Raw genomic sequence first — 26,102 nt, 5'->3', positions numbered from 1 at the left:
GTCTCTTTTGAGCTTGTAGATTAGATTTCTTCCACTTTGAAATAGGGGACATCACCACAATTATTCTGAGGAAGGCTCACCAGAGACTTTTATTTCTGATGTGTGGTATTTCTAGTAAAGTTGTGATGCACTCTTATCGTGTGGCAGTGGAGACCTGTCTGTTTACCTCCTCCAAGGAGGTTATGTTTTCATCATCATTGTTTTGTTATTCATCAAGATTATACAAAAATGGACAGTGAATGAAACTTGGTCAATTTGTGTGGATCTGGATCAAGGGGTGGATACAGGAAGTCTTTTTTCACTTTCTTTAATATTATGAGATTTCCTTGATTTCCTTGAGAATAATTCATGGATCTTGATGAGATCAGGCATGTTTGGGAAACTGATATATGAGTGTGTGTAATTTGAATACAAATAAAATCCAGATCTAATGATTTTAATGTGGATTCATAAGGACACTGTTGGGCCTTGGTGGACGTATGAGTACCATTCTAGTGTGGTAATGTATCTTGAAATCAAATTGTGGATTTGCTAAGGTTTGAACAATGGTGGAAACATTTTGAATAATGTCAGTACTCAAAAAAACATATATTCTCATTAATTATCTCAACTATGGTGCCCCACTATATTCATATTTGTCCCGCCACATTTTCATAATGAACCAAACATTGTTTAACACATAATAACATAAGAGATCTAGTCTCACTCATACTTACCTGTGCTACAGAGTGCTTGAGCTATGGTTAATAACATTTTTACCATCCACAAAGACAGTCAGATAGTTTCAGCTGCAGTTGTGGCATCAATGCAGTTCTTTCTCTCATGTGAGAACTTCTCTTTCACTGTTGCACGTGAGAGTGGCCTTCACATGCATGCATGTGCACCCCATTACTACCATAGATGGAAGGAATTATTTGTAAAACATCCTGATGTAACATAGGTCTAATCATTTTTAGATATTTTAACGAAGAATTGTTTCATATCATATCTTTTAAACTTGTCCAGGGTGCACCTCACCTCTCACCCAGTGAGCTGAGATTGGCTCCAGCCGATGCCATAGATAATGGTTGGATGGATACTTCCTGATGTAGTTTCAGTGTGTGTATTTTTTTCTCATTTTTGTTCGGGTGAGTTCACCCAGACAAATTCCAAACAACTTTGTTTACATGGCAATAAAGTATTGAATCTTGAATTAGATCATCACTGTTAGGAGAGAGGGTTTGGTGAACAGTCAACTGAAAATGAAGAAGGCTGAAATACTTAAGAGCACATCTGTTGTGGTCATTAACTTCTAGTTCAGCCTCTGAGGTAGTCAACACAGACACAAGAGTTAGGAAATAAGTGACAATTACAATGTATCCTCAGGGATTTAGCATCTGATCGGCTCATCATATAAAAAACCTAATGGATTTTCAAGGGCCGTTGCAATTGTATGGATATCCAGTGAATGTGGGCCAGAAAGCAGCTCAGTTTCCTCATTGGTTGAAACTGCAAAAGTCCAACAGTTGGATCATTCATCTCTCAGTATTAGCTTCATTTAGATTCCAGATTTTTGAATAAAACCAGTCGGGCACAGGAACATAGAGAAGTCGACTTTATTAGCTGTACAGGCCATATCCTGTTCTATGTAGCTGATCACTAGGACGGTGATCAGTTTGCCCTTCGATTCATTTTTTCCACACTGCACATTTCAAATTAATGGACATGTACAACATAAAGACTGAAGAGCAAATGCCAGAGCACTACAACAGATCTGTGTTCAAAGGAAAAACAGATTCCATCGAGGAGGAAAGTGCAATCATGGAGTACAGATGCGTATTACACCGTTGAGTTTAAACGTCTGCTAAATGTCAAAGGAAAAATTCTGCAGCTCCTCTTCTGGAGGACTGTATCTTCAGACTCGGTTCATGGTTTGGTACTAATTTAAACATAATTCTAATGACAACTATTTACATATTAAAGCCATTTTTTTAACCTTTGATTGCAGTGCAGTTTGAATTGTTTCACCTTTGTCTTCCTCTAGCCTGCAGTCATGGCTGCCTCCATCCCCTCTCTCTCCAGCAGAAACTTTATCACAACTGTCCATGCCAACACATTGTTAATTTAAAAGGAACTCAGGCTTGGTACACACGAGTCAGTGCGTGACCTACTTCGAATTGGCGTGAACATCACACAGAAGTGCAGGGCGACAGCTGGCACACAGGAATTAGCTCAGCCAGGATCTGCTGGCTAGAATGTACAAGTTCATATGACCTGTCGTCAAGGCAAAGGTGTTTAAATAGACTTGTGATGGTAACAAGAGCGATCCGTTGCGTTTGAACGCCTCTTGGCTCAAATGAAGGGAACCAAGTCATGTTTGGGAGCCAATTGTTAATAGTTGTGTCCAAATTTCACTGCCTACCATAAATTGATTTCCCTTTAAGTAAGGTCCAACTGGTAAAGAAATTGAGGATTGGACTTACCTGTGGGTGTTGACCGAGTTAGGAGAGGGTTTGTGATTTGTGAGCCAATCAGTCTGTCCTGACTGGGAGTGACTGATCAGTCACAGCAAAAGAAGCCAAAAACTACAAAAAGCAACGCCCTGTGAAAGCAACACGGCCGTAATATGCTCATTAAGAAGTTCCCATAGAACAGCCACATTCAAAGGTGGGCTGAAAGTGCAGCAAGAGAGCTCAAGAGAGAAGTTCAGTTTTCCTTACTTTCCCATTTTGACAATCTGACAAACACTCTGTGAGAAGCACGCAGAGGGCTTTAAACATCACACCACCAGCATCCACTTCCAAGTTTCCACAGGCTTTTTTAAATTGCATTTAATGTAATTATGTTTGTGGTGAAAAATGGGCTCTGTGTATTTCCAGGTTTGTGTTTGTCAGACCTGCCACCGTGAAACTGGTCACGTGGTCTGAATCTGGAGAGACGCCTTCACGATGGTTGTTTGGAATAACCCTCATTAATCTAACATGTGAAGTTTACAATAGTCAGATTCAAAAATCTGTTTTAGATTTTGTGTTGAGTGTCCTGGGAAACAGTGGAAAAGAGTCTGCACATAACTCTTTAATATATCTAGAAGGGCACTTGTACCTTCTCTAGAGCCTGATTTGCATTTGGATCTACCCCATGAGTCCCCAAAAATGTTCTCTGAGAAATCAAGGAAAACATTGAAAAAATCTCACAATGTGACAAAAAATTCTCGGATCCACCACCGGATGTGGATCTGCACCAAAATGTACTGGGTTCTTCCCTGACCACAGACAAACAAATACAAAACAGAGGGAGACATAACCTCCTCAACTTTACATGCTGAATTCACTAAATCTGGATTTTTATTTGGATCTGCATCAAATTACACACTCATTAATATCAGTCCTCTAAACATGCCTAAATACATAAACATAATCTCCTTGACAGAGGTAATTAAACCAACATTACATGTCACCATGTTTTTCTACAGAATATCTACTGTGACAAGGAAACACAATCTGAGACTGAGTCACAATAACTTGCTGTATTTTTCTTTTGAAATGCTGCCGAATGACAACACACTCAGACAGAGCACTCAGGAGCATGTGACCATATAAAAACACACATGGCTGCAGAGATGTGAACATTCACCTGATACATCATTTATCCCCCATCAGGGTCTGTGAAACAAGAAACGCCAAAGCCAGAACTTTAAATTTATAAGACCTTTGCGACTGTACAATCCATTATAACATGTATTTCTTACTGACACTTGCTCAAAGTGCGTGAAATCTTGAGAAAAATCTAAAATCTTTCCCAGATCTTGTAGGATGAACTAAGTAGTCTGATATTTGTTCCAGATGGTTTAAAGTCTGGATCACTAATATGTGTTTTGAACAACTACTGGACCTTGATTTTGATTGAAAAAAAAAAAAAAATCCACTCAAATACTGTATTTCTATGGGAACTTTGGATGGGTACTTGGCTGTAGATTTTATCTTGAGTTACATACACTGCAGAACTAAGCTTAGCTGAAACAACTATTTAACCACATAAAATGTGAGTAGTACTACCCTTACATGGACGTAGCAGTTACTGGCTCAGACTCTGGTTGTGGTGAGAAGCGTTGTGTGCCAAACATGTGGTTTAGGTTTAGTGTGTGAGGATGCAAGGGCACACTGACATCTTGTAACTTAGTGGTAAAACATACATATGCCTGAAATGCCCCGCTGGAGCGTTCCTGCTTTGAGATTTCACCGAGCCACATGTTTTGAGTTTTCCATCATGAGAAAGACAAAGGGGCAAGAGTCAAACTTGCGTCCTTCACTTGGATTAAATTGTCATTGTAAAATAAAGTGCATAAAGTCAAATCATTCCTCTTTTCTCCGCTGACTCATCTTTCATTGCAAGTGGATCCACATCTGGCCAGATCACATCTGTTGAGTTTCTGTTGCTCAAGGAAGAACAGGGATATTTTTATTATGCAACGGGTGTAATTTCACATGTACAACAGGTATTTCTTATTGAAAGAACTGATTTTAAAAATGCTTTCAGACTCTCTAGGAAATACACCAACTTTTATTTATTAATTATAGGAGAAGATTTATACCAATCTCTTGTACCAATCTGTAGATAAGAGCTTATTGTGCCGCCAGCACATGGTTACTTTGACTTAATTAGCACAAGTACTATCCAAAGACTGAGAGCGATCTGCCAACTAGTGCCTACAGCATGTTATATTTTGTTTATCCAGACAAAAATGGAAGTATAAAAACCATACGCTGTGGTTTTATGGGAGATTTATGTACCGAGCCACAGAGAGCCAAAGGCATGACAATACAAGCTAGCCTTTGTTCCGCCAGGTTCTGTGACTCAATGCGACCCTTCTTTCCTTCATCAGGCTTTCTGAAAAAAATAAGCGTATTCCTGCGGTTTCCTTTCCGATATTCAAAGTCAAATCGGCATCCTCTGCTGCTGCTGCTATCAGAAACTTAAACCCTCACGCTTTTCACTATGTCAACAATGATTAGTTTGTGAGTGGCAGCTATTTGTCTCATGCTTTGTCTACATAGAGTTCACCAGGGCTCCTCTATAAAGTCATTTTTCCAATTTGTTGACTGTAATCTCTGCTGTCTGAAACCTGCCTCCTGCTGTTATTACAGACATGACTGAACCGGCTACGACCCGCCGACCCGCTCATCGACTCAATGTCTTTGGTTTAGCCCATGAACATAAAAATTAGATCATTTTTACTGGAAAAAAATGTCCTTATGAAGACATGTTCAGCGAGCCTTATGACATATTCTCGCTAAAAGGCTGCTGGCTGTATCTTCACATTTAAAAGAAACATATGAGAGTGGTATCAATCTTTCCATCTCATCTCAGCAAGAGAGTGCATTTGGGTATTTTCCAAACTCTGAACGTATTGTTTTAAAAAATGCAGGTGCATTACTTAAGTTAATGATTTACAGAAGCAGAGGGGGATATTTGCCTCTCACCATTGCACGTAACATACTCATGCATATAGTTACACACACAAATTCACATTCTTGTATTTTTCCATCCAGCTTCAGCTTTCAGACATTAACAGTATGTATTATAGTAATTTGGCAGGGGAGGCTTCAGGCCACCTACACGGAACTGGCAGCAGTTTTCCAGAGTGAACATTACACCCCAACAAATCTACATCACCGTCTCCATCAGACAAAGGAATGGAACAAATGCTCTTCCAACCACACCAAAGAGTGTCTGGATGCATATGTGTCTTTGTGTGAAGGAACATATTTGACTGTATGTGTGTGTGTACTTTTTTTATTACCTTCATAGGACCCTGACCCTGATAGAACACTGACCTTGTGAGGACCAGTAGATCTCATGGAGATCAAAACGTTGTCCTAATGAGGCTAAACTACTTTTCCTAGGTCATGCGGTGTATGATGTGAATTGTGGTTTGGTTAAATTTGGGGTTAGGCATGACTTTTACATAGTTACGGTTCAGGATAATGCTTTGGTTAGGGTGAATACAATGAATGGAAGTCAATGCAAAGTCCTACTAAGGATAGCTGTGCAAACCTGTGTGTGTGTGCGTGTGTGAAGCCTTTTTTATCATAAATATATTTTGTTCTTCAAAATTCAAAGGGTCATAGTTGTTGTTTGGCCTTTCAGAGCTTCATAAACAACAGAGGACAGTAAAACAGGATTATGTGAAAACTGAGATGTACGTTGGCATTTAGAGTCAACACCTTTAATGAGGCATAGTCTAATCACAGGTTATGACTCATCAGTGCTAATCCCTTGCATGAGACAATGTTCCTGCTTCAAAATCGTTTACAGAAACACCAAACCAAGCTGTTTAATATCATATGAAGTTTCTCCTGTTGGCTCCTTTTATCATACGAATTGTATTTTTTTTTTTTTTTTACTTTTTTGTGCATACCACTGATGGGCCCTGTGAGCCAAGGTGATGCAGCATGTTTGGCTGCAATCATGATGGAAGGAAAGACAGTCATCTGGAGTAAACACATTTCTGTGTCAAAGTTCAGCTGTGGTCCTCACATCACACTTCAGAACATGTTTGTCTCCGATCCACTGACTTCACTTTGAACTGTAGATGTCACTTTACGACGAGCTTTTGATCCTGAACAAAGTTTTAAGGTCTATTTGAGCCAAAAAAGTCTCATCCAGGCTGTTTGTGGGACCGAAGCAGAGGAAAGAAACTGGCTTCCCGGTGCAGCAGCTGTGGCGTGGAAATAGTATTACTACCAAATGCATTAAATGATGCCCTCGGAAGATTTTTCGTTGAATCTCCATGGTGAGAAGAGTGGTGATTTCACGTTTCTTTATAGTACAGATGATCAGTTTGGAATGAGTTCAGTTTGTGAATGATGTCACGTCCTGCCTTCACACGCCAGATGATTTAGATTAACTGCACTAAAAGCTGCATGCCTCTGAAGCCATGCCAATACAACTGGGGTTTTACTGTTTACAGTATATCAAGGTTATTGAACTGATTGAACCACTGTGTCATTAATACATTATGAGACAGCATTAATAAACCCTGTGTTCTGATAAAGGCTTTGTATGAATGAATCTCAGGGAGGATGATGTCTGTTTTTGGGGTTTCACTAAAACCGTATTACTGACTAGGCAAAATGGGCGCCTGTCCCAGAGTCCTGGAACAGCAGGAGCTGGATTCATAAAGATAGACTTTGACTATGGCTTAAATCAAACTATTAATTGGACGGAAGATGGAAGTCTGAAATCATGCACAGCATGAAACTGTTCTTAAACGGTTCTTGATCTTAAGTCAGGCAAATTTACTTTGACTTCTGGGTCATTAGTCAAACCATCCAGGCCCCTATACTACATATGAAAAGGTTTGGCTTTTGGAAAATTCAACCGCTATAAGGATATTATACTGGAAATTTAAAAAAAACTTAGTACAGTGATGTGTTCAGTACAGTCTGTCCTCATGCTGTGTATTTCCTATATAAGTACCTGAGTACTGAATGAACTTAAAATGTGTTTCCTTCTCACGGAGGCTTCAACAATGAGGCTTTTGTCACTGGTCAGCAGGTGTCACTGACTGTTACCGTGGAAACATGGCTCTGAGTGCTGATTTAGCCTGAGGAGGTGGCTCATAAGAAGTCACTCTTTATTTTTGTGAAACTGTCCAACCTGCATTAGACTAAACCAGCAAAATGAACGCTGGCATAAAACTACAGCCCGGTGTGTGTGTGTGTGTGCGTGTGTTTGGTGTGTGTGTGTATGTGTGTGTGTGTGTGTGCGTGCGTGCGTGCGTGAGAGTAATTCTTGTATTTGAGGACCATTGTGGAGACATCATAAAGTGAGGACATAAGACTCAAAGGGTTTTTAGGGTCAGGGTAAAGATTTGTCATTTAGTTGTGACGGCTCCAGAATGCATTATGCCCAAGAGTGTCCTCACTAAGATAGAAAGTACAAGAATAGAATCATGAATGTGTGTGTGTGTGTTAGAATGACTGACGAGATAACATGGTCGTAAGACATCTCCTATGAATATATTAGAAGTTTATTTGTGTTTACTTTATATTTCCTAATAAGTCACTTAATTTTAATTAAATCTGTGTATGAGTTATGTATCCAATCATAAATTCTTCCTCACACCTCTTGACAAATGAGCAAACCAGAGGTCTTGAAGTCCGGGCCCTGAGTGTAGGACATGTATCATAACTTTAAAGCACAGTATTTTTTACATGACATTTAAGCACATTTAGAATATTTTTAAAGCAGCCTGTGAATAATTTGCACATATGCAAAGAAAAATGATTAACGATCAATATTTTATAAATTATCTTACATCTGCTCGATCGTGTTAAAGTGTGTCGTAAACAAAGTTTTACTCACTACAGAGTAATATGATGCATGCTGTAAGGGGGTTACAGAATTTATTTAACATTAACCTGTCTTTTTTGGATTAACGTAACAGATGGACTATTTTCATAAATTAAACGTGTCAGACCTTTTACTATAGTTCTGAGCCCCTCTGGCAAACCAGCTTGTAGAGAGAAAAAAACTCCATTTGGGAGTAGAGTATAGAGAAGAGAAGGTCAGACTGGAGGTAAACAAAGCATGATCTCTATCCGCAGCATTACTAGAATGGGTGAGCTGGCGCAGTGCTTACGCTGTGTCACCACAGTACAGCGTGTACCTCAGGGAGAACAATGCTGAGCAAGTTCTGAGCCGTCAAAGCAGCAGAGGTTTCAAGGTCAGGAGAGTGTGAGTTATCTGTCCGTGTGCAGAACACCGTCTCACGTAGCGTCACATCTGTGGACAGCCGGCCTGCACTAAATCTCTCACACAGTGCTGCACACTCATCCCTGCATAATCGCTCAGGCTGAAGACAAATGGTAACAGGAAGCAAGTGTCCAAACCTTTTCCCAGTCGGACTAACCACTCTGGAGCATTTATTCTTGAATATACGAGGAAGGTTTTCAAGATTTTACTGTTAAGCATTTGTTTTCTCTATGTCAAATGAAAAAGCCCATTTTGATCGATGATGAGCGCTGCCACTACAGCGCTTGAGTGCAGACGAATCCCATTGATTTCCAGCCTCAAGCCGCAGACCTCTGCCACTGACATTTCATCATGACAGTGAGACTGATGATGAAATGGAAACTAAAGCAAGAGAAGAAGCTGGGGTGAAGAGGTGGATGGCTCCAAAATCCCATCTAGCTCTCTACTGTAACTGCTGCTCTTTTTGTTGGTATATTAAATCTCGCTGTTTCTCAAGATAATTGCTGATCAATTACATTCTGCCTGGTTCCAAACCAGGCAGATTGTATCTCTCCACTGGCAGTGGTCAAGACCTCAACAACGTCAGTCTAACTTGTGCTGAACTGGAAACAGTTTGTTAAAAAAGCCCTTCAGTAAATGTTTTGTTTAGATGATGATCGTTTGGTGTAAAAATGTATTTGTTTCTGTGTAAGAATTTCCATGACGATGTCAACTGAAATCATAAGAATGGCAACTGAATGTGTAAATCAGAAAACAAGAAGAAAAGAGAGCAAGACAAAAAAAAGAAAAGGAAATTACTGTTTTATATTTCACACACTGGTTCTGAAAGGTTAAAATTACGATGTGTGAGAACATACACTGCTGGGCTAATAATCAGAAAACACTTTTGATGCCATTCAGCTTTTTATTTCCAGGTTTATGAAGGTTAAAAGACAGAAACAGAGAATTTGAAGAAAGCAAACTAGTTGGTCCTTATTTCATGGCTCATTACCACAAATGATCCAGCTAATGGTTTCATAGTTCCAGGCTCGATTCAGTTTGTCTTTGTTAAATAGAGCATTATGCCGATTATAGTGGCAGCCAAACAAAAAAGCCACTTGAGGAAATCTGAAGTCATTCCCAAACTGTGGTGGTGCAAAATAAGAGATATTCTGTATGTGTGTCAATACTTTATTTAAAATCGCAGAAAAAATCCCAGGTGCACTGCAAGAATAATTCAAAAATGAACTCAATAATAAAACTGTGTGGCTTCACCTGATCATGATTCCCTGCAGCAGTTCACTTGTGTAGCTGTGCCTCAGGGACTGCATCCTTCAGAGGTTGCATTTAACGACTAACTGCAAGACAGCGGCACAACTAGACTATCTCATTTTGAATGCTCCTTCAAATACATCCTTTCATTCCAGATAAACGGAGGCTCCAAAGGATCCTTTCCGGCCCATGATATCCCAGGATTCATTGCGCTTCAGTGACAAACCCTTATAATGGAGGTAATGGAGCCAGCAAGTGACGAGACATCCAATGTTATTCGACTCAACCCAACAAGTAACAGTACATATGTTAGAAAACAAATGGGCATTCAAACTTTCTTAGTGTGACCAAGAATTAAATAAATGAGAAACTTGTTAACTCACAACTTTAAATTTGCTTTAGCTGCAAATTCTTATAGCTTTGTACAGAGCCACTGACACTAGCTGATTCCCCGTTTTCACTCTTTGTGCTAAGCTAAGGGAGATACCGACTGTAGCCTCATACTTATTGTACATACTTATACATACTTATAAGCATGAGTGTTACCAACCAAAATTTAAACAAATATTGTCCTTTACATTAGGCTACAACTCATCACTCTAACTTAAAATGAGCAGTTTGAATTCATTCAAATTTAGTCAAACTTGTTGCATTTCTTTTGCAAATACTAAATAAAAAAAACAAATAAATAATATAGTTGGGCTTTAAATGTGATGTTTTTATAGGAACACTGTTTCTGATATATTGCTTACATAGTTCCAGGTAAAGGTTAATGTGCATGACTGAGTATGTGATGCAGTAATTGCCTGTTTCTGTGTGGGTGTGGATGATGAGTTGTTGTGTCACAGTCTCCTATTAATACCATCCCTGCTGACTTGATTAGCAGGCTGTGGCCCTTAAATCTTTCAATGCTGCACACCCACTTCAATTACCACTTCCCCTCTTTTATTCACACTGACAGGACCTCTCATTAATCACTACACAGAGGCGAGGCCTTCACTTTTATTACCGCACACATCAGCAAAGCCACGGAGCGCTCGGCCTATGTGGAATGATGGTGGGCGCCGTTGTCATACATCAGACTGCTCACTGTGTCCAGATATGTTGAGTCTCCCTGCAAAGTTTCTGGTCATTTCTCTGGCTAAGCTTCGTGCATGAAGATGGAGATGAGGATGTAGATGGAGATGTAGTTTTGTCTTCTCTGTCTAGAAGGGAATTAAGTAAATAACATATATAAAGCCGCACAAACAGAAAGTATGTCCCTCTACTCAGGATTTATGTTTGTCATTGCCACTCTTGCGTTAAAACTCTCTGTCTTTGTCCAGGATAAGCGCAGCACATCAGCCAATGCAGCTGGATGCAGCCAGTCTCCTCAAAGATTCATTCAGATACTGACTAAACACAGGTTTAGCTTGGCTGAGGCCGAGCAGGGAGAATTTGTTCTGATGTAGACCATTAAACACTGATATGGAAACCTTTCATGGGTTTTTACTGTGAAATAAGATTTATGACAAAAAAGCCACAGAAATGTCACAGTTTCACTGTTTGCAAAGACAACAGGAAAGAGATATTGAGAATTTCCCTTCTCGGAACTGCGTTTGGTAGAAAAAGGTGATCCTGTGCTGGATGTATTTCCTGGCATCTGCATTTTTTTTTAGGCTGATGAATTTACATCATGACATTTAATTGCAAGCTAACAGTAAAAGGGAATACATAGCCGTCTTCTCTGTCCTTCAGAGAAAGGTCACAGTGTTCTTGCTGTGAACTCAGAGAATATAACGCATGAACTAAATTGGAGTCCAGGGAGCTTGGTTATAACAGCTATGAAATATCACTAACCGTGAATTTTTAAAGGATGAAGTTTGATTTTTCCTTGAATTTTAGCACCCAAATGTGCTTTGCTTTTCAAAGTTATGAAGGGCATATTCTCATTTCTGGAATATCAGTAGCACACAAAGCTTTCGTGTAATTTATTGGAAATGGAGCCGTCATAGGAATAAATGGCGTTCGAGGACATTTTGGACGATGCTTTGTGACAGGAAAAGTGAATGGAGGAATAAAAAATTTGCATGGGAAAGCAGTAAAGACGGTGCCTGTATTTGGCAAATCCCAGGTAAGGATTACTAAGTGCTAAAACAGCATGCATATGTGAGTGCTTGGACGGCTCTAATAGCCAGGCTGGTGTCCCAGTCACGGTAATGTTCTTTTTCTCCCTCTCTCTTTCTTTTTACGTTGAACATTTCATGACACTTATTTCTTTCACTCTCCTAACTGGATGGCTCTTTGCCTTCTTCTGTCTCCTCTCCTGCCAACAGCTCATAAATTAAACCCTGACACGGATCATTAATTTTACAGGCTCATCGTGTTGGCTTTGCCAGTATGTGACATATTGCTCAGTCAGAAAGCTTATTTTTCCCAACATATAAAGGCATCATCAACTAATCAGCTCTGAAGACAGATGCTGGTGGCTACAGGGAGACTCTGTCTTTGCTCTCCTGTTTTACTTTACTGAGCAGAAGGACCAGCCATTGGTAGGTTGGGTATCACTACTTACAAAGAAGTTGAATAAAGGTTGCTGATGAGAACAAAAAAACATTTTTAAGTGAAATTGTGTATACTTAACCTAAATATACAAGTATAAATAACTCTTTACAATGATACAATGACAAATTACATGATAATTTAACACTAAATATCAGTTTTAGTGCTTAATATAGTACAAACCTCCAGCCCCAAACTCGTCATTAACTGTCTCCAACCGTTGTTGCCAAGACCGCCCACACTGTCAGCTGATGTGTTTGACATGAGTTCACACGGAGCATCACTCTAATCTCAAATGTATCCTGTGCGTCTCCAGGCGCTTCTTTAAGTTTGGCTTTAGGCATTTTGTTATCATGTTGACTAGAGTTAGACGTAACTACTTTCTAACTGTAGGCTAACATTGTAGCTACCTCACATGTAGGAATTGATGCCTGATTGGCATCTAATTTATGAAATAATGAAAATGAAGCAAAGTCATAATAATCTGGAATTAAAGCCTGACAGACAGACAAACACCACAACACACACTTACACCTTCAAGGACACTGCACGATAATAGGTTTATAGTAAAGGGAACAAATTGTCCTCCAGAACAAATTTCTTTGGGTAGAAACCTAATTAACTTTGATTGGGTGTGAAGAAATTGGCCAACATTTGTGCTTACTGAGCCATTTGAGGTTCATAGCCCATCTCCATTTATGACTGCAACAATGTGTTAGCACAGCTATTTAAACCCAAGGGATGTAAATAACCAGAGAATGGTGCATTACAGTTTCCATTTTCTGCAGGAAGAGCTTCATACAGTTAATCTGGCCTTCAAAGTGGTATCTGCATCTTGTTTGTTTCTTCTCAGTGCATCCAGCTGTTGGACAAGACCAACCTTAAAATGTCAGCTTCATGGTGGTAACGTTATTGATTCACTAAGGTTAGAGCTGCACTGTGGGTTTGTACAGTAAAATGCACACATTTTAGACAGTCTCGCCTGGAAGACATTCAAAATCCTTTTCATCACTGTGCAGGCCAATAACAGCATGAGCTGGGTGTGAATGTCAGATTTTCAGAAAGTTGACGGAAACTGTCGGACACACAGCCCAGTTCTGACATTGGAAAGCTGCCTGTCAACCATCTGACAGGCTCCTTTGGTGCCTGCTCAAAAATCTGTGTCAGTCAGCCAATTAGATGTTGAGATATTTTGCTGGATAAGTGAAATTTTGACTTCTAGGTTTCCCAAGAAGTATTTCTCTGATTACGTTGCTTAATGTCGTAATTTGGAAAAGCACAACCATTCAAAGCCAAAAGCGCAGCAAAAACGGCAGCAAGAGAAAATATTTGGTCTGGATAGGCTTCTGCAAGGTCTAAATAAAACATAGACTCCGAATAATTTCAAGGTACTCAAGGATCTTGAGTGTGAGACGTCAATTTGTAACTTTACATGGAGGCCTTTTTGTTTTATTTCACATCATGTCAGATCAGTCTGTGTTGTTTTAGAAAGACAAGCTGAACAGATCAGACTACTGAAGCGTATCCATATAAACACTCAAATGCACTTGTAAATATTCACTTGCATGTGTCAACCTCTTAAACACGGTCTATGGTGTCAACACAGGACAGCGATTTGAGATCGAATAAATCTTCCTGTTCATTTGTATCCGTCTCTCCAAAAACACAAAGTATAGGAGCCTTTGGTGTGTGAAGTTTTTCCAATCTTTGTTTAAGAGCGTGTTCTTTTAGTTTGAGAGCAGAACTTCTTGATTTCATGTTCAGATTTTATAATGCTTCACTAAAAATGCGCTTACACTCCACACACCTCTCTGCTTTGCTCTGTGTGCTTCACTACACCTGGCATTCTTTTGGTTGGGGAATTTTGACAGACTGCAGAGGAGCAATCTGAGAAACGTGTCCAACACGGACAGAAGCAAAATGTTGGAGAAGGGAGAGGAGAAGAGCTGAAGCTAGAGAGCAGGAAATCTGTCAAGCAACAAAATAGAAGTGCAAACGCACAGTTTTAGAACAAGCAATGCAAATCTACACACAGGCAGGGGCTATTAGAGTGAGAGCGCAGGCCTACAAAATATGAACGTTAAAACAATAAGTCCTGCTCTCACACTGAAAGAACTTGCTCTTGTCATGTCATGAACATGTATTTCTTGTTGAAGCTGATGTAACATAATCATTTTTAAGAAGGCACTGTGACTCCATTGCCTCTTGGGTAACAATCCAAAGAACACAGATTAAAATGAATACATTTTAATGTGTTACCGTCTGGAGACAGGAAAATAAGCCGTGATAAACATCTCGTTGTGCGTTGCCCAGAATGAAGGACAACTATGAGTATTTGTGGATTTCACTGTATTATGATTTTGCTATTTCTTTTGGCACAGTAAGCACACCCTCTCACCAAACAGCACAGTGTGCGAAACAGTAACTGAATATTAGAAATGACCTCTGGGCTGCAGCCAGACAGCAGTTTTTAAACAATTTGCACTCCGAGGAGAGTGTGCGTTTCATCAGGGAAAAGTAGCTAAATTTGTTTCTGTCTTTGACAGCTTGTTTGTCTCCTCTACACGCTGATGAATATTCTCAGGCGAGCATTCCACTGTTTCAGTTTTGGCCAGTAGTTCCTAAGGCGCCCAGACTGATAGCGTGTGGCTTTCCACTGGTAATAGCCAGCATTTCCCTAAAATGACAGTGAGGAATGCACAAGCCAATGACCCCGTGGTTACCCTTGCCACACTGCAAGCATTCATATGATGTCATATTGTTTTATTGAAAGTAGCACATTGCAGTTGTGAAAACTATTGTCCCAGGACTGATTTTGCTTGCAGTCATAAAAAGGGTAATATTTCAGGTAGTAGAGATTATAGTGACTGGCAAACCAAAACTCCTCTCTGCTTCAAAGCTTCTCACATGTAAAGAAATACTCAATCTCTCTGACATACAGGCATGTGCTCTGCAGAAAGCTTTGGCAAAATGGCCGATGAGAGGAACCGTTAAACGGTTGTGGTGGGGGAGTTTGGAGTCCGAAGCGAGTCAGAATACTTGTGTGCACGTGCAACAGGAAAACCTATGATGCTTTTCCTTCAATGTTACAGTTCCATCTCGAGAAAAGATAGACATCTTACTGTAAACTTTTCCAGGCCGAAGGGCTCTTCCATCTCAGAGGGCTCCTAAGATCATCAGGTATGCAGTCAGCGGGTTGTTGTTTTTTCACTCTGTGGTCAATGAGAGGGGAAGGGTGTAGAAGAACCTCAAACCCATAAACCCCAGACTTGATATTGGAAGAGCCAGTCATCTGTAGAGGCCAAATGGCACCATTTGTAAGAGCAATTGATGAGGAAAAAGGTTCTCCTTTCAGAGAGAGAGGATTAACACACATGGTGGCCAAACACTTGATTGTTGCACTTAAGAGTCTACGTGGGCACTGGGGGGTGGGGGAAATTGGTTTAGTAGTTTTTTTGTAATCCTGCTAACAAACAATCAGACACATAAACTGACGAAACTAGAAAGGCACTCCTCGGGGAGCGAACACCTCTGCCTGGTGACTGATTTGCCACTGCATTGCATAAACATTTAAGATCAGATACACAAACTAAGTACACAGACATTCTCAGATATACATTTTAGAAAGGTTGATCCTGTACAGTGACTGAATGTAGATCACAAATCCACAAAATCTAGATCATTATTCAGATCCTCACTAAATTCTAGCTAGTCATAGATATTATCACTTTACCTATCTGACTTTCGTCATAAAGATCCCCTCCCTTAATTGAATCTGCTCCAAGTGGGTTCTTCCTTGGATCCAACCCCACCCTTCCACCAAGTTTCAAGAAAATCAGTTTTTTGTGTATTCCTGCTTAGAGTCGGACAAACAGGGGGAAGTAATCAATTATTTAGGTGGTAACACCACATCCTCTTTCCTTTTTCAATCATGCTATAAGAACTAAGAACACTCTTAGTATGGTTCTATGGAGGGTATTTCAATCTGTCAGTTCTCTTTATTGGTCCTGACTAAAATATTCTGACATATCTGAATGGTCCTCCATGCTGTAATGAAGACATTCATTATCCCCATAGGGTGAATCCCACCGACTTAAACCCTTTTACTCCTCCCCTAGCACCACCAGGTCGACTATTTTGTTTAGTTTGAAAGACCTTTGTGGCATTTTAAACCTTTATGACTTTGAGGCTTTTTTTCCCTTTACATTTTGAGTTTGTCAGAGTGTCAGCAGTCAAATAAGGTGAGGGAGAGAAAGGAAGAGAGAGAAAAAAAGAGGGATGAACAAGAAAAAGGTCATCAGATGAACAGAAGCCAGGTGGTTCATGGTTAGAACCTAAATACCCCCACTACCAAGGTGGCCCCAGAGTTTGGGTTTGCACTGACATATTTTTACAGCTGCAGGTCTGATCGGCTTTATTTATTTAATTCTTTTATAGATTTTCAGAAGATAATCCTCTTTAGTGGCCCCCCTGACTTTTCCTCTGGAGACAACAGCTGGGCAACATTAGATCCGGCAAAACTAATGACGCTCCCTTTTTCTCAAGAGCAGAGTAGAAGCTTGAGCTAACATCTGCCCAACATCAGCATGTTGAGATTGTGACATGCATGCAGACAATAGCATTGACCTCAATGCACCCCTGCACCTAAGCAGCCATTATGATCCGAGAGCATGGCTGTGGACTCTTGTTTCGTAAAGAGTCAAAGCTCCTGAAAGTGGTTATGTGTCACACCAGGTGTGTTTTCACTCAGTGTTTGGTGAACCCCAGCTCACCGTCTGCTGCTGTCAAATGCTTTTTGCAGACCTCACTCCTTTAACCTACAACAGATGCCCTTTGCAATTTTACAAATGAATACTTCCCTAATAGACATTTTTGATATTTTAACATGTTGTGAAATCCTACAATTTACCTTCAAAAGACCGCCATCACGCAGAGCCGAGTTGCCAGCCGGTGAAACCTACCCTCCAGTTGTCATTCTTTCTAAGTTTTGTAAACCAATTTACGTGTCAGTGCCTATACCTCCACTCTGGCTCCTGTGAACTAGCAGCCAATATTTGGATGTTGCTCTTTCCCCCGTTTCCAAACCACAACTTGTGCAAGTATGTGTCCAGCTGGGCTGCCAGGTCCTCTTAAAAAATAAAACAAACACGAACACCTGTCCCCAGTATGCGGCAAAAGAAACCAAAATCAGAGATACATTATGCCTCGCCGTGGTTTTCCCTCTCAGTCTGTCAATCAGCAGGAAGAAAAATTGACATGTTTTCCATAATGCAGCTGCAAAAACCCTCAGGACTAATATCAGAGTCCTTGAAAAACATCTGGATCTTTCATGATGGTGAATATCACTTCTCCATACTGATCCCAATGAGTTTCCAAAACTTGAAGCTGTTTGTTTTTTCAAAAAAATCAAAAACACAAGGGCAACCTAAACTTTTTAGATAACTTCACCCCCCCCTTGGACTGAAATCATGAATACAGAGAATAGGAACACAGCAGCCTGATTACGACTGCTGGATCTTTCCGTAAACTGATACCTCCAGGTTATTTTAAGCACAGAATTAAACAGTGAGAAAAAAAAGACATTTAATCTCGGCTGTGAAATGGAATCTGTTCACATGGAATCCGGGCTTCACAAATCCTCTTCACCACAGATCCATTGTAGGCTACAACAAGCAGAAGTCACACATAGAGTCTGATCTTGTAAAACAGTTTCATGAGCGAGTGCTTAAATCCAAACAATGTGGGGACAATAAAGGCAAAGTTGTGTCTGTGATATCTGCAGCAGTGTCGGTCAATATAAGCAGCTTTGTGAATTTTAGCTCTGTGAATAATATTATTAATATAATGTTTGAGATCATTTCTTGGAAGTGTAGGTGACCCATAAAAAGTGAGTATTATTAGATGTAGTGCTCAGTGATTGTACACTTTAATGTAAACACAAGGCAGCGACACAGAGGGGGAGAGAGGGGGGTTGATGAGGCAGCAGCAGCAGAGACGCCCTCATAGCCTGAAGGCGGCAGACAGACGTGTTATAAAAAAACATGCCTCTGTGTTTCAGTGTCAGTGGGGATCTCTTTCACTCTTGTACAACCCTGAAGACACCATGCAGCAGCCGGACACACTCACACATGGATCCTATCCCACACAGGACGTCGATCTGCTGCACTTTACCAGAGGGAAACATGATTTCTGATCCAAACACCGAGACATTTTCTCATGTGTGTGTGGACGGTTTGTGCTGAGAGGATCTCTGGATTTCTGTGCCACAAGGAAAAACCCTCTGTTTGGATGTTCAGCTGGACCGAGGAGGATATCACAGCTATGCAGGGGTGAGCTTGAACCGTCATAAATCTTCATAATAAATAAATGTAATGGATAAAGTTGACTTTATTTCTTGCAACTACAACTTGGCAGACTAAACTGCATTTTTGCAATTTCATAATAAATCTGATAAACAAGATTTTTCCAGTTTTAATTATCTTAACTTGCCTGTTCATTGTTTCTTGCATACTGTGAAAAACAACAGCATAGTAATTCTGCAAACGGATGCAAATTTATTAAGAGAATGGATACACTTCTTCATTAGAAATTGAACAGGGAAAAGCATAATGGATTTTTTTTTCCTGTAATCAGGAGAACCAGACATTTTCTGCATCACACTAGATTCATGATAACTATTTTCAGAAACATTATCAGCAGCTAATATTTTGTAATTACGAAAAAAAAGAGAGTTTCTGTTTGTTTTATTGCTTATTTTATTTTTCTCTTATTACTGGGCAAATAAATCTTGTATAAAAACACCTCCCTGGATTATAATCTGCTGTCAACAGAATTGAGACGATAAAGGAACAGAGGGACGAGGGTTGAGGTGAAGATGTGTATGCGTAGGGTCGACTGAATTTGAAAATGTGTTTAGATTAAAGTTGAGGAAAAAGACATGGAAGCAACATCTTAAAAACTTTGTAAAAACTATAAAGTGTGTGTGTTTAACATTGCCCAATAAACATAAAGTTGGAAAAGAAAAATCTCAATTGTAAAATCAGTTTAGACAACAAAAGCAGATGTGAGGAGATAAAGGCTAAAGTATTGATATTGATATATATTTTGCAACTATATTCATATTCTGCTTTTAGATAGTGTGTTGTTGTGATGACTGTTTAAAGCCAGTGTAACTAAACCTGAGTAATGACAAACTTTTCTGCATCATGACAGTTGTGGTGATTGACGCATCTTCTCTGTGATTCTGTGGTTGTTTAAAAGTGTTTGCTTCAGCTGGTTGTTAGGGTCAGCTGGAATTTATAAGATAATTTGCAGAGTAAAAATCTAGTCAGGTCTGTGCTTTTAAATCTTGCTTGTAAGAGGACCTTAGATTTTCATCTGCAAAGTTTACAGTTTGAAATAATAGATAATAACAGGTTATCACTAAGGTTGATAACCTAGTATCTTGCTTTCAAAAAAGCTTCCTGCTCCTTGTCATAAAATGTGAGGACTCTACTGGAGGGAAATTGTGAAATTAGAGTTACCTGGTGACTGTGAAGGTCATAACTTGTGATTCTCAAACTTTTCACACTCGTCCAATCGTTCTGTCTGATGTGTGATAATGATTTTTGAACCTACATGTGTAACCTTTGTTTTTTTTAATATCCGCAAATCAGTAAAAATTGTACTTTGATTCGGTTCATAAACCAAATGTACCTCTTCTTTGTCTTGCAGCCTCGATTAACTATGGACCTCTGCACCTTCAGAGATCAGTGATGTTAGCTCTGAGCCACTACAACTCCTCAGCCTCCCCACTCCTCCCTCACTTCTCCAATGACAGTGGAGGGAGGGTGGAGGCCCGGGTGGCCGTCGAAGGGCTGTCGCAGCAGGGGAACTTCACCTTGGTGCAGCCCACCACCAGTGGCGTCATCGTTGTCGTTTTGTCCATGACACTGGGCATTATCTCCAACATCGTGGCCCTGTTTATCCTGGCTAATGCCTACTGCCTCCAACGCCGGCGCTCCAAAGCCACATTCCTTCTGTTTGCCACCTCACTCGTGGTAACAGATTTCGTCGGCCACGTGATCCCTGGCGCCCTTGTTCTACGGCTCTATCTCCATGGAGGTGTGCGCCCAGAGGACTTTGACAAGTCTGATGGCATGTGTCAGTTCTTGGGTGGCAGCATGGTGTTCTTTGGCCTGTGCCCACTCTTCATGGGCTGCGCCATGGCTGCTGAGCGCTGCCTGGGTGTCACAAGGCCTTTGCTACACTCATCCCTGGTCACCAAAACGCGCACAAAGATCTGCCTGTCCGTCATCTGGCTGGCAGCTCTGTGTGTGGCCATGCTGCCCTGCTTTCACCTGGGCTCTTACGCCTACCAGGACCCAGGGACCTGGTGTTTCATTAAAGTGCTCAGTGACACTGAGGAGGTGGACGTGGCATTCGTGGTGCTGTTCTCTGGACTCGGTCTGACCTCGCTCGCCGTGGCGCTGGTGTGCAACACCATCAGTGGAATGACACTGGTGCTCGCACGGCTCAGGAGGCAGCCCGGCTCCCATCGCTCGGCCAAGTCCCACGACATAGAGATGGTGGTGCAGCTGGTTGGCATCATGGTCACCTCATGCATCTGCTGGAGCCCTCTGCTGGTGAGTATCACAAAATACAATGACAGGGAAGCATGCGACCAGGTCATAGAAAAAACGTCAACCTCACATTTATTTGTGTGCACACCAGTACAGAGTAAATAATGAACAGAAGTCGGTTATACTTCCAAGGACTCTCCAGGCCCAAATTCAACGACCCAACACAGCACAGTTTGGTTAATTCCTGTTACACCACAAATTTTATAATGAGAACTTGTCAGCTTTATCGACGTTTGCAGTAAAACAAGGAGAGAGAGAATCTTTAATGTGTGAGCATTTCTCTGTCATGCTGTGTTTCAATAGTGACGTCTTACTTCTCAGCACAAGAATATGTTGTTTATGTTGAATGATACAGAAAAAGACTTGTAGACGGCAGCAGGGACACATTCAGACAATGGAATGAAGTTTGTCTGTGTGACACTTTTATGCTAAGTAATGAGAATATCAAAAGACCTTTTGCACAAAATGTATGAATTCAATAGCTTTCATTGATCCAGGTTCATTTATGATTTGCTTTCTAGCCTTTATTTTTGTCTAGAAAGCAGCATCCACTCAACAGAAGTTTTACCTGGCCCTTTACCTCCTGACAGTAGGAGCATTATGCTAACCGTGCATTCACATGCTTCAGAGAAGCTGCCATTTCCTCGAGTTGTGAAGTTGTTGTTCTGACTTCGGTGTGTTTATGTGCTTTTGAAGTGGAAACGTGGAAAAAAGGCTGCAAACAAAATATGCTGTATAAATGTAAAAGTAAAAGGATCAGTTCTGTCAGACATAACTTTAGTCATAAAAACATCTGTTGCCTAAAAAGTCTGGTGTTAGTTCCTAACTAATTAGAAACATTTGACAAGTTCACATTAACTATTTAGAGCTGATTATAAATATGATGCTAATTGGTTGTGATGATGTCAGCAGCTTGTTTACAAAAGGTTTCCCCAACTTTCCAACTTGTTCTGACTTTAGATGGCGATCACATAAATTCACATGAACAACTCATTTTTCCAGATTATTCCGACACATCATGAACGCACAATAACACTAATGTCCATCCTGCATGATTGGAGCTCCTCTCAGGACTGTGCATGATTGACAGCTCTCTCACAGATTTGTCTTTTGTTTGTTTCAGCAACTTACACTTTTCTCACTGCTGCAGTACAGTGTGTTGTCAGTATTTGTGTTTTCCAGCTGACCCCCACCTGACTTGAACCAGATCGAGCTCTTAAAAAGCCGAGGGTAACTGAAAACACCTGCATAGATGTACAGGCTCTTTTTTACTGCCTAGTACCTTCTCTTTGTGGAACTGAAATGAGAAACCCAAGCCTTTTTTCACAGCAGACATTTTGGCACATCATTGTAGGAAAGTCACGGGTGTTTCTGATAATATTCAAAACGGCTCTGTCCCACTAGATCATTTATTATTATGTTTCTTCTCTAAATACAATTATCAACAGATTGACAATATTATAGTCTTTTTTTGTAGTAGCTTGATCTCGACATATGTTGAACAGCTTCTACATTAGCACATTGGTGAGGACCAGACACTTTCAGCTCCTTTTTTTTCCTCAATGACTTTTCTCATGAATTTCCACTGAAAACAACAATAACCAAAACAGCACTAATGAGAAAGGCACCCAGTAGACTGCATATACATCTGCCCACCAGTCTTCTCATGAAACCACATTTAAAGTCACTAGATCTGGATTTTCCTTGCACACACTCATAATTCTCAGTCTCATTAACATGCCTGGTTTGTTTTATCAAGATCCATGAATTATCCTTTGTCTCGCAATAATAGAGAAAGTAAAGGAACAAATCCTGGATCTGCCTCAAAATGTAATGTGTTCATCCTTGGGTCATGGCCCAACCCTCCAAAACTTTCATGGAAATCAATTGAGTGGTTCTTGAACATAGCTAACAAACAAATTAGGCGGAGGTAATAAATGGCAATTCAATAGGAAGACTGTTATAATTACAGAATCCTCTACAAGTTACACAGATAATGGTTTCAGTGCATAGTCATCAGAAAGAGAGGGTCACTGATGGGAGACTATACATGCTTATTCAGCATTACCAGGATCAATTCCAAAAATAATCCATTAGATCTCACATTAGATCTTCTTCTGGACACAGGAACAGTCCTCTTGGTGCCTGTTGTATATTGTGACAAATATCACCTCATTAGTTCTGAGATTTCAGACTTTTCATTTCTTAAATCTGTCTTATATACGTATGTCTAATATTTATAGTCATAGGACTTGGTATCAATTTTCTCGATCCAGCCATAATATTGTATTGAAACCACATTGGAATAAAGTAATAGCAGGCATTGAGTTTTTTTCAGTCCATCTGGACCTGAATTGAACCAGACCCTCACTTCAAGTGTATGTCAGGTCAAGGAAGTGTGACGTGACAGGAGGGAGGATATTAACAAAACTCAATCTTTGACTTTATAACTTTTAACTTTATAACTTAATACTTTATTGATATATCAACAGAGGTGATTAGAATTTGTTTTGGCAAGCTCACCCAAACATAGACAAGGAGAAAATACACACATACTCAAAATACATCACAGAGTATGAAGCACAGAAGTAAATTCTGAGCCCAGCAAAAGAATGAAATGATAAATCATAGAACCAACATTCAAATACAATGTTGAAGAAATAAAACAAAAATGACAAATCAATAAAACCTCAATGTATAAAATGAAGTTGTGTGATATTGTAATGTAAAAACAATAGTGGTGTATATTTGTCACACAATATACCAAAATGAAAGTGCTTATCCAGTGCATCCATGTATATATTTTTATAAAATAATATTATACATCATTCACTGACTTCATCATGAAAACATCATACCATCATAAATCATTTTGGATCTATATAAGCTAAAGGTCGTGTCTAGAATGCAGATAATGGAAAAATAAAAATGCATTTTTAACCATGCATGATGTCATTTTCTGACTATGTGACTTCTTCCTGACCTCTCTCGTCATTTATGGTGGAAAATCATTTTCTGATCAATGTAAACTTTAGATCGTCTCTCTTGCTCTTTTAGTTGTGCAGATATTTTGGAAAAAGTTTTTGTGGACCATATTTTTGTACACCATGACCCTGGACATTGACCCATCAGCTCCAATTCTTGATTATCTGGAGACCCCCTCCTAATTAGTATTCCCACCAAGTTTGGTAAAAATGTGCCCATGCATTTTTGATTTATTCTGCAGTAGACCATATCAATACTCTGCTTGTACAGTTGCGTGGGGATGACTACTCTGTTGTTGTGAGCACCGCAAAGTTGTCACTTTTGATGAATCCTAGTTTTACTCTCACAGCAGCGTTTTCACCATAAAATATTTCAAGCATGTGTTCCTTGCCTGCAGATCTTTGGCCTGATGTCTGTGATCCACTCCTACACGGGATCCATCGGGGACAACCTGTCCAACTACAAAACCCTGATGGTGATGGGCGTGAGGCTGGCCACGTGGAACCAGATCCTCGACCCCTGGGTCTACATCCTGCTACGCCGCACCGTCCTCCGCAAAATCTACCTCATCGCTAAATGCCAAGTGGGCCTGAGGAGCAGCAGCATGTTGGGCCGCTGGGAGCCCACGTCTTTCCCCAGCTCAGACAAGAAGGACGTCAACCATGTGTAAGCTGAGAGGAGGACTGATATTAATACTCCGTGGTTGTGTGTTCTCACCACGTTATTGAACACATGAAGAATTTGACATGATAAGACAATTAGACGGAGTTGAAAAGAACCCACTCTGTGGCTGGGATGATGGAACAGACCTGTTAAATGTTAAATTTGACATTTCTTAGATGATCCACAAAAGGAAATGTTTTATGGATTCAAACTTTCTCCATCATACTCCATCAAAGTTTATCTGTCAGTTCAACGTCTGATCTTACGAATGGAAGCTAGCTAATGCTGTGATTTTGCACAAAATATCATAAACTTTGTACAGTTTACTTATAATAAGTAAACATTCCTTATTGTTATTATATTCCCATTAGGAAACTCATAACGACAAGATGTAGGCAGTATTAACCACGCTGCAGACGGCTGCAGGAGTGCTATTTAAAAAAGGGACTGAATATTATCTCAACCTCATTGTCACCAGCTTTTCACCAGTATTAAAAGTGTCATTTTAAGTATTCTGCTGAATGTACTGCATAGAGGAATGTTAATATTCATATACTGTGGAGTTTATGAATGTCTGAATATGCTTTCCATGTGTTTATACAGTTTTATAATTTTATAAGTTGATACTTGAAATCGACCCTCAATTTACTGAGGAGATGTAAATAAAACAATTTAATGTGATTTGTACATATAACCAGAATTTATTTTTATTTTCCTATCAAATAGGTCCATGTCGAGAAAGAGGATATTTTGCATGGTTAATAAATGTACCACACTGCATACAGTGGTGTGGTAAAGTTATACAGATAATTATTCTACACCATGCTTTCAGTGTAAACTATGATCCTAGGAACTCTTCTTTGTTTCCCAAAAGTATTGATAAATCTGTACTTCTTGCTGTGCGTGACGATCAGGATTTCCGCTGAGGATTGTGGGATTTTCTGCAGAGTCATCCTTGGCCTCACTTTACACAGATGACTATGATTATCCCCCAAAAGGCCATGCAGAAAATAAGCTATTAGATCAAGAGGGTGGTCTACTTTCTTACAGGGGCAATTGTCCTGTCAAGCAGTCTGTTTCTATGAAGTGTCTTTTGATGAGGTACCGTGTAATTTAAATATGATTATTCCCATTTTTCAGCCTTATCCGTTTCCCTGCCAGCCGCTGATGTTGCTTTTTAAATATGTAAAAATGAAAAGAATAATCATATATTAATACAATTTACAAATAGGCTATAACTACAACTATAATCTCCAGCAGAGTACATAAAGGTCTTAGGTGGGCTTTTGAATTCCACCTGAAAAG

At 40.0% G+C, this 26,102-nt stretch overlaps 1 protein-coding gene across 1 annotated transcript; it reads left to right on the top strand.

Annotated features, from left to right (window-relative positions):
- The first annotated feature begins 17,298 nt into the window (after nt 1–17,298).
- On the top strand, nt 17,299–25,478 carry ptger1a (prostaglandin E receptor 1a (subtype EP1)). Its single transcript, XM_020083967.2, has 3 exons — nt 17,299–18,857; nt 20,242–21,152; nt 24,532–25,478. Exons 2-3 carry the CDS (start codon nt 20,283–20,285, stop codon nt 24,802–24,804), a joined length of 1,143 nt encoding a protein of 380 aa, XP_019939526.1. The 5' UTR covers nt 17,299–18,857; nt 20,242–20,282; the 3' UTR covers nt 24,805–25,478.
- Nucleotides 25,479–26,102: the final 624 nt, after the last annotated feature.

The sequence above is a fragment of the Paralichthys olivaceus genome, chromosome 8, assembly GCF_024713975.1.
Source record: "Paralichthys olivaceus isolate ysfri-2021 chromosome 8, ASM2471397v2, whole genome shotgun sequence".
In the NCBI taxonomy this organism is placed as follows: domain Eukaryota; kingdom Metazoa; phylum Chordata; class Actinopteri; order Pleuronectiformes; family Paralichthyidae; genus Paralichthys; species Paralichthys olivaceus.
The sequence above is the reverse complement of the archived record's forward strand: the minus strand, read 5'-3'. Positions and strand labels throughout refer to the sequence as shown.

Coding starts and splice junctions, on each gene's coding strand:
- ptger1a (XM_020083967.2), top strand. CDS start 20,283: ATGTTAGCTCTGAGCCACTACAACTCCTCAGCCTCCCCACTCCTCCCT. Junction 21,153..24,531: donor TCTGCTGGAGCCCTCTGCTG/GTGAGTATCACA, acceptor CCTTGCCTGCAG/ATCTTTGGCCTGATGTCTGT.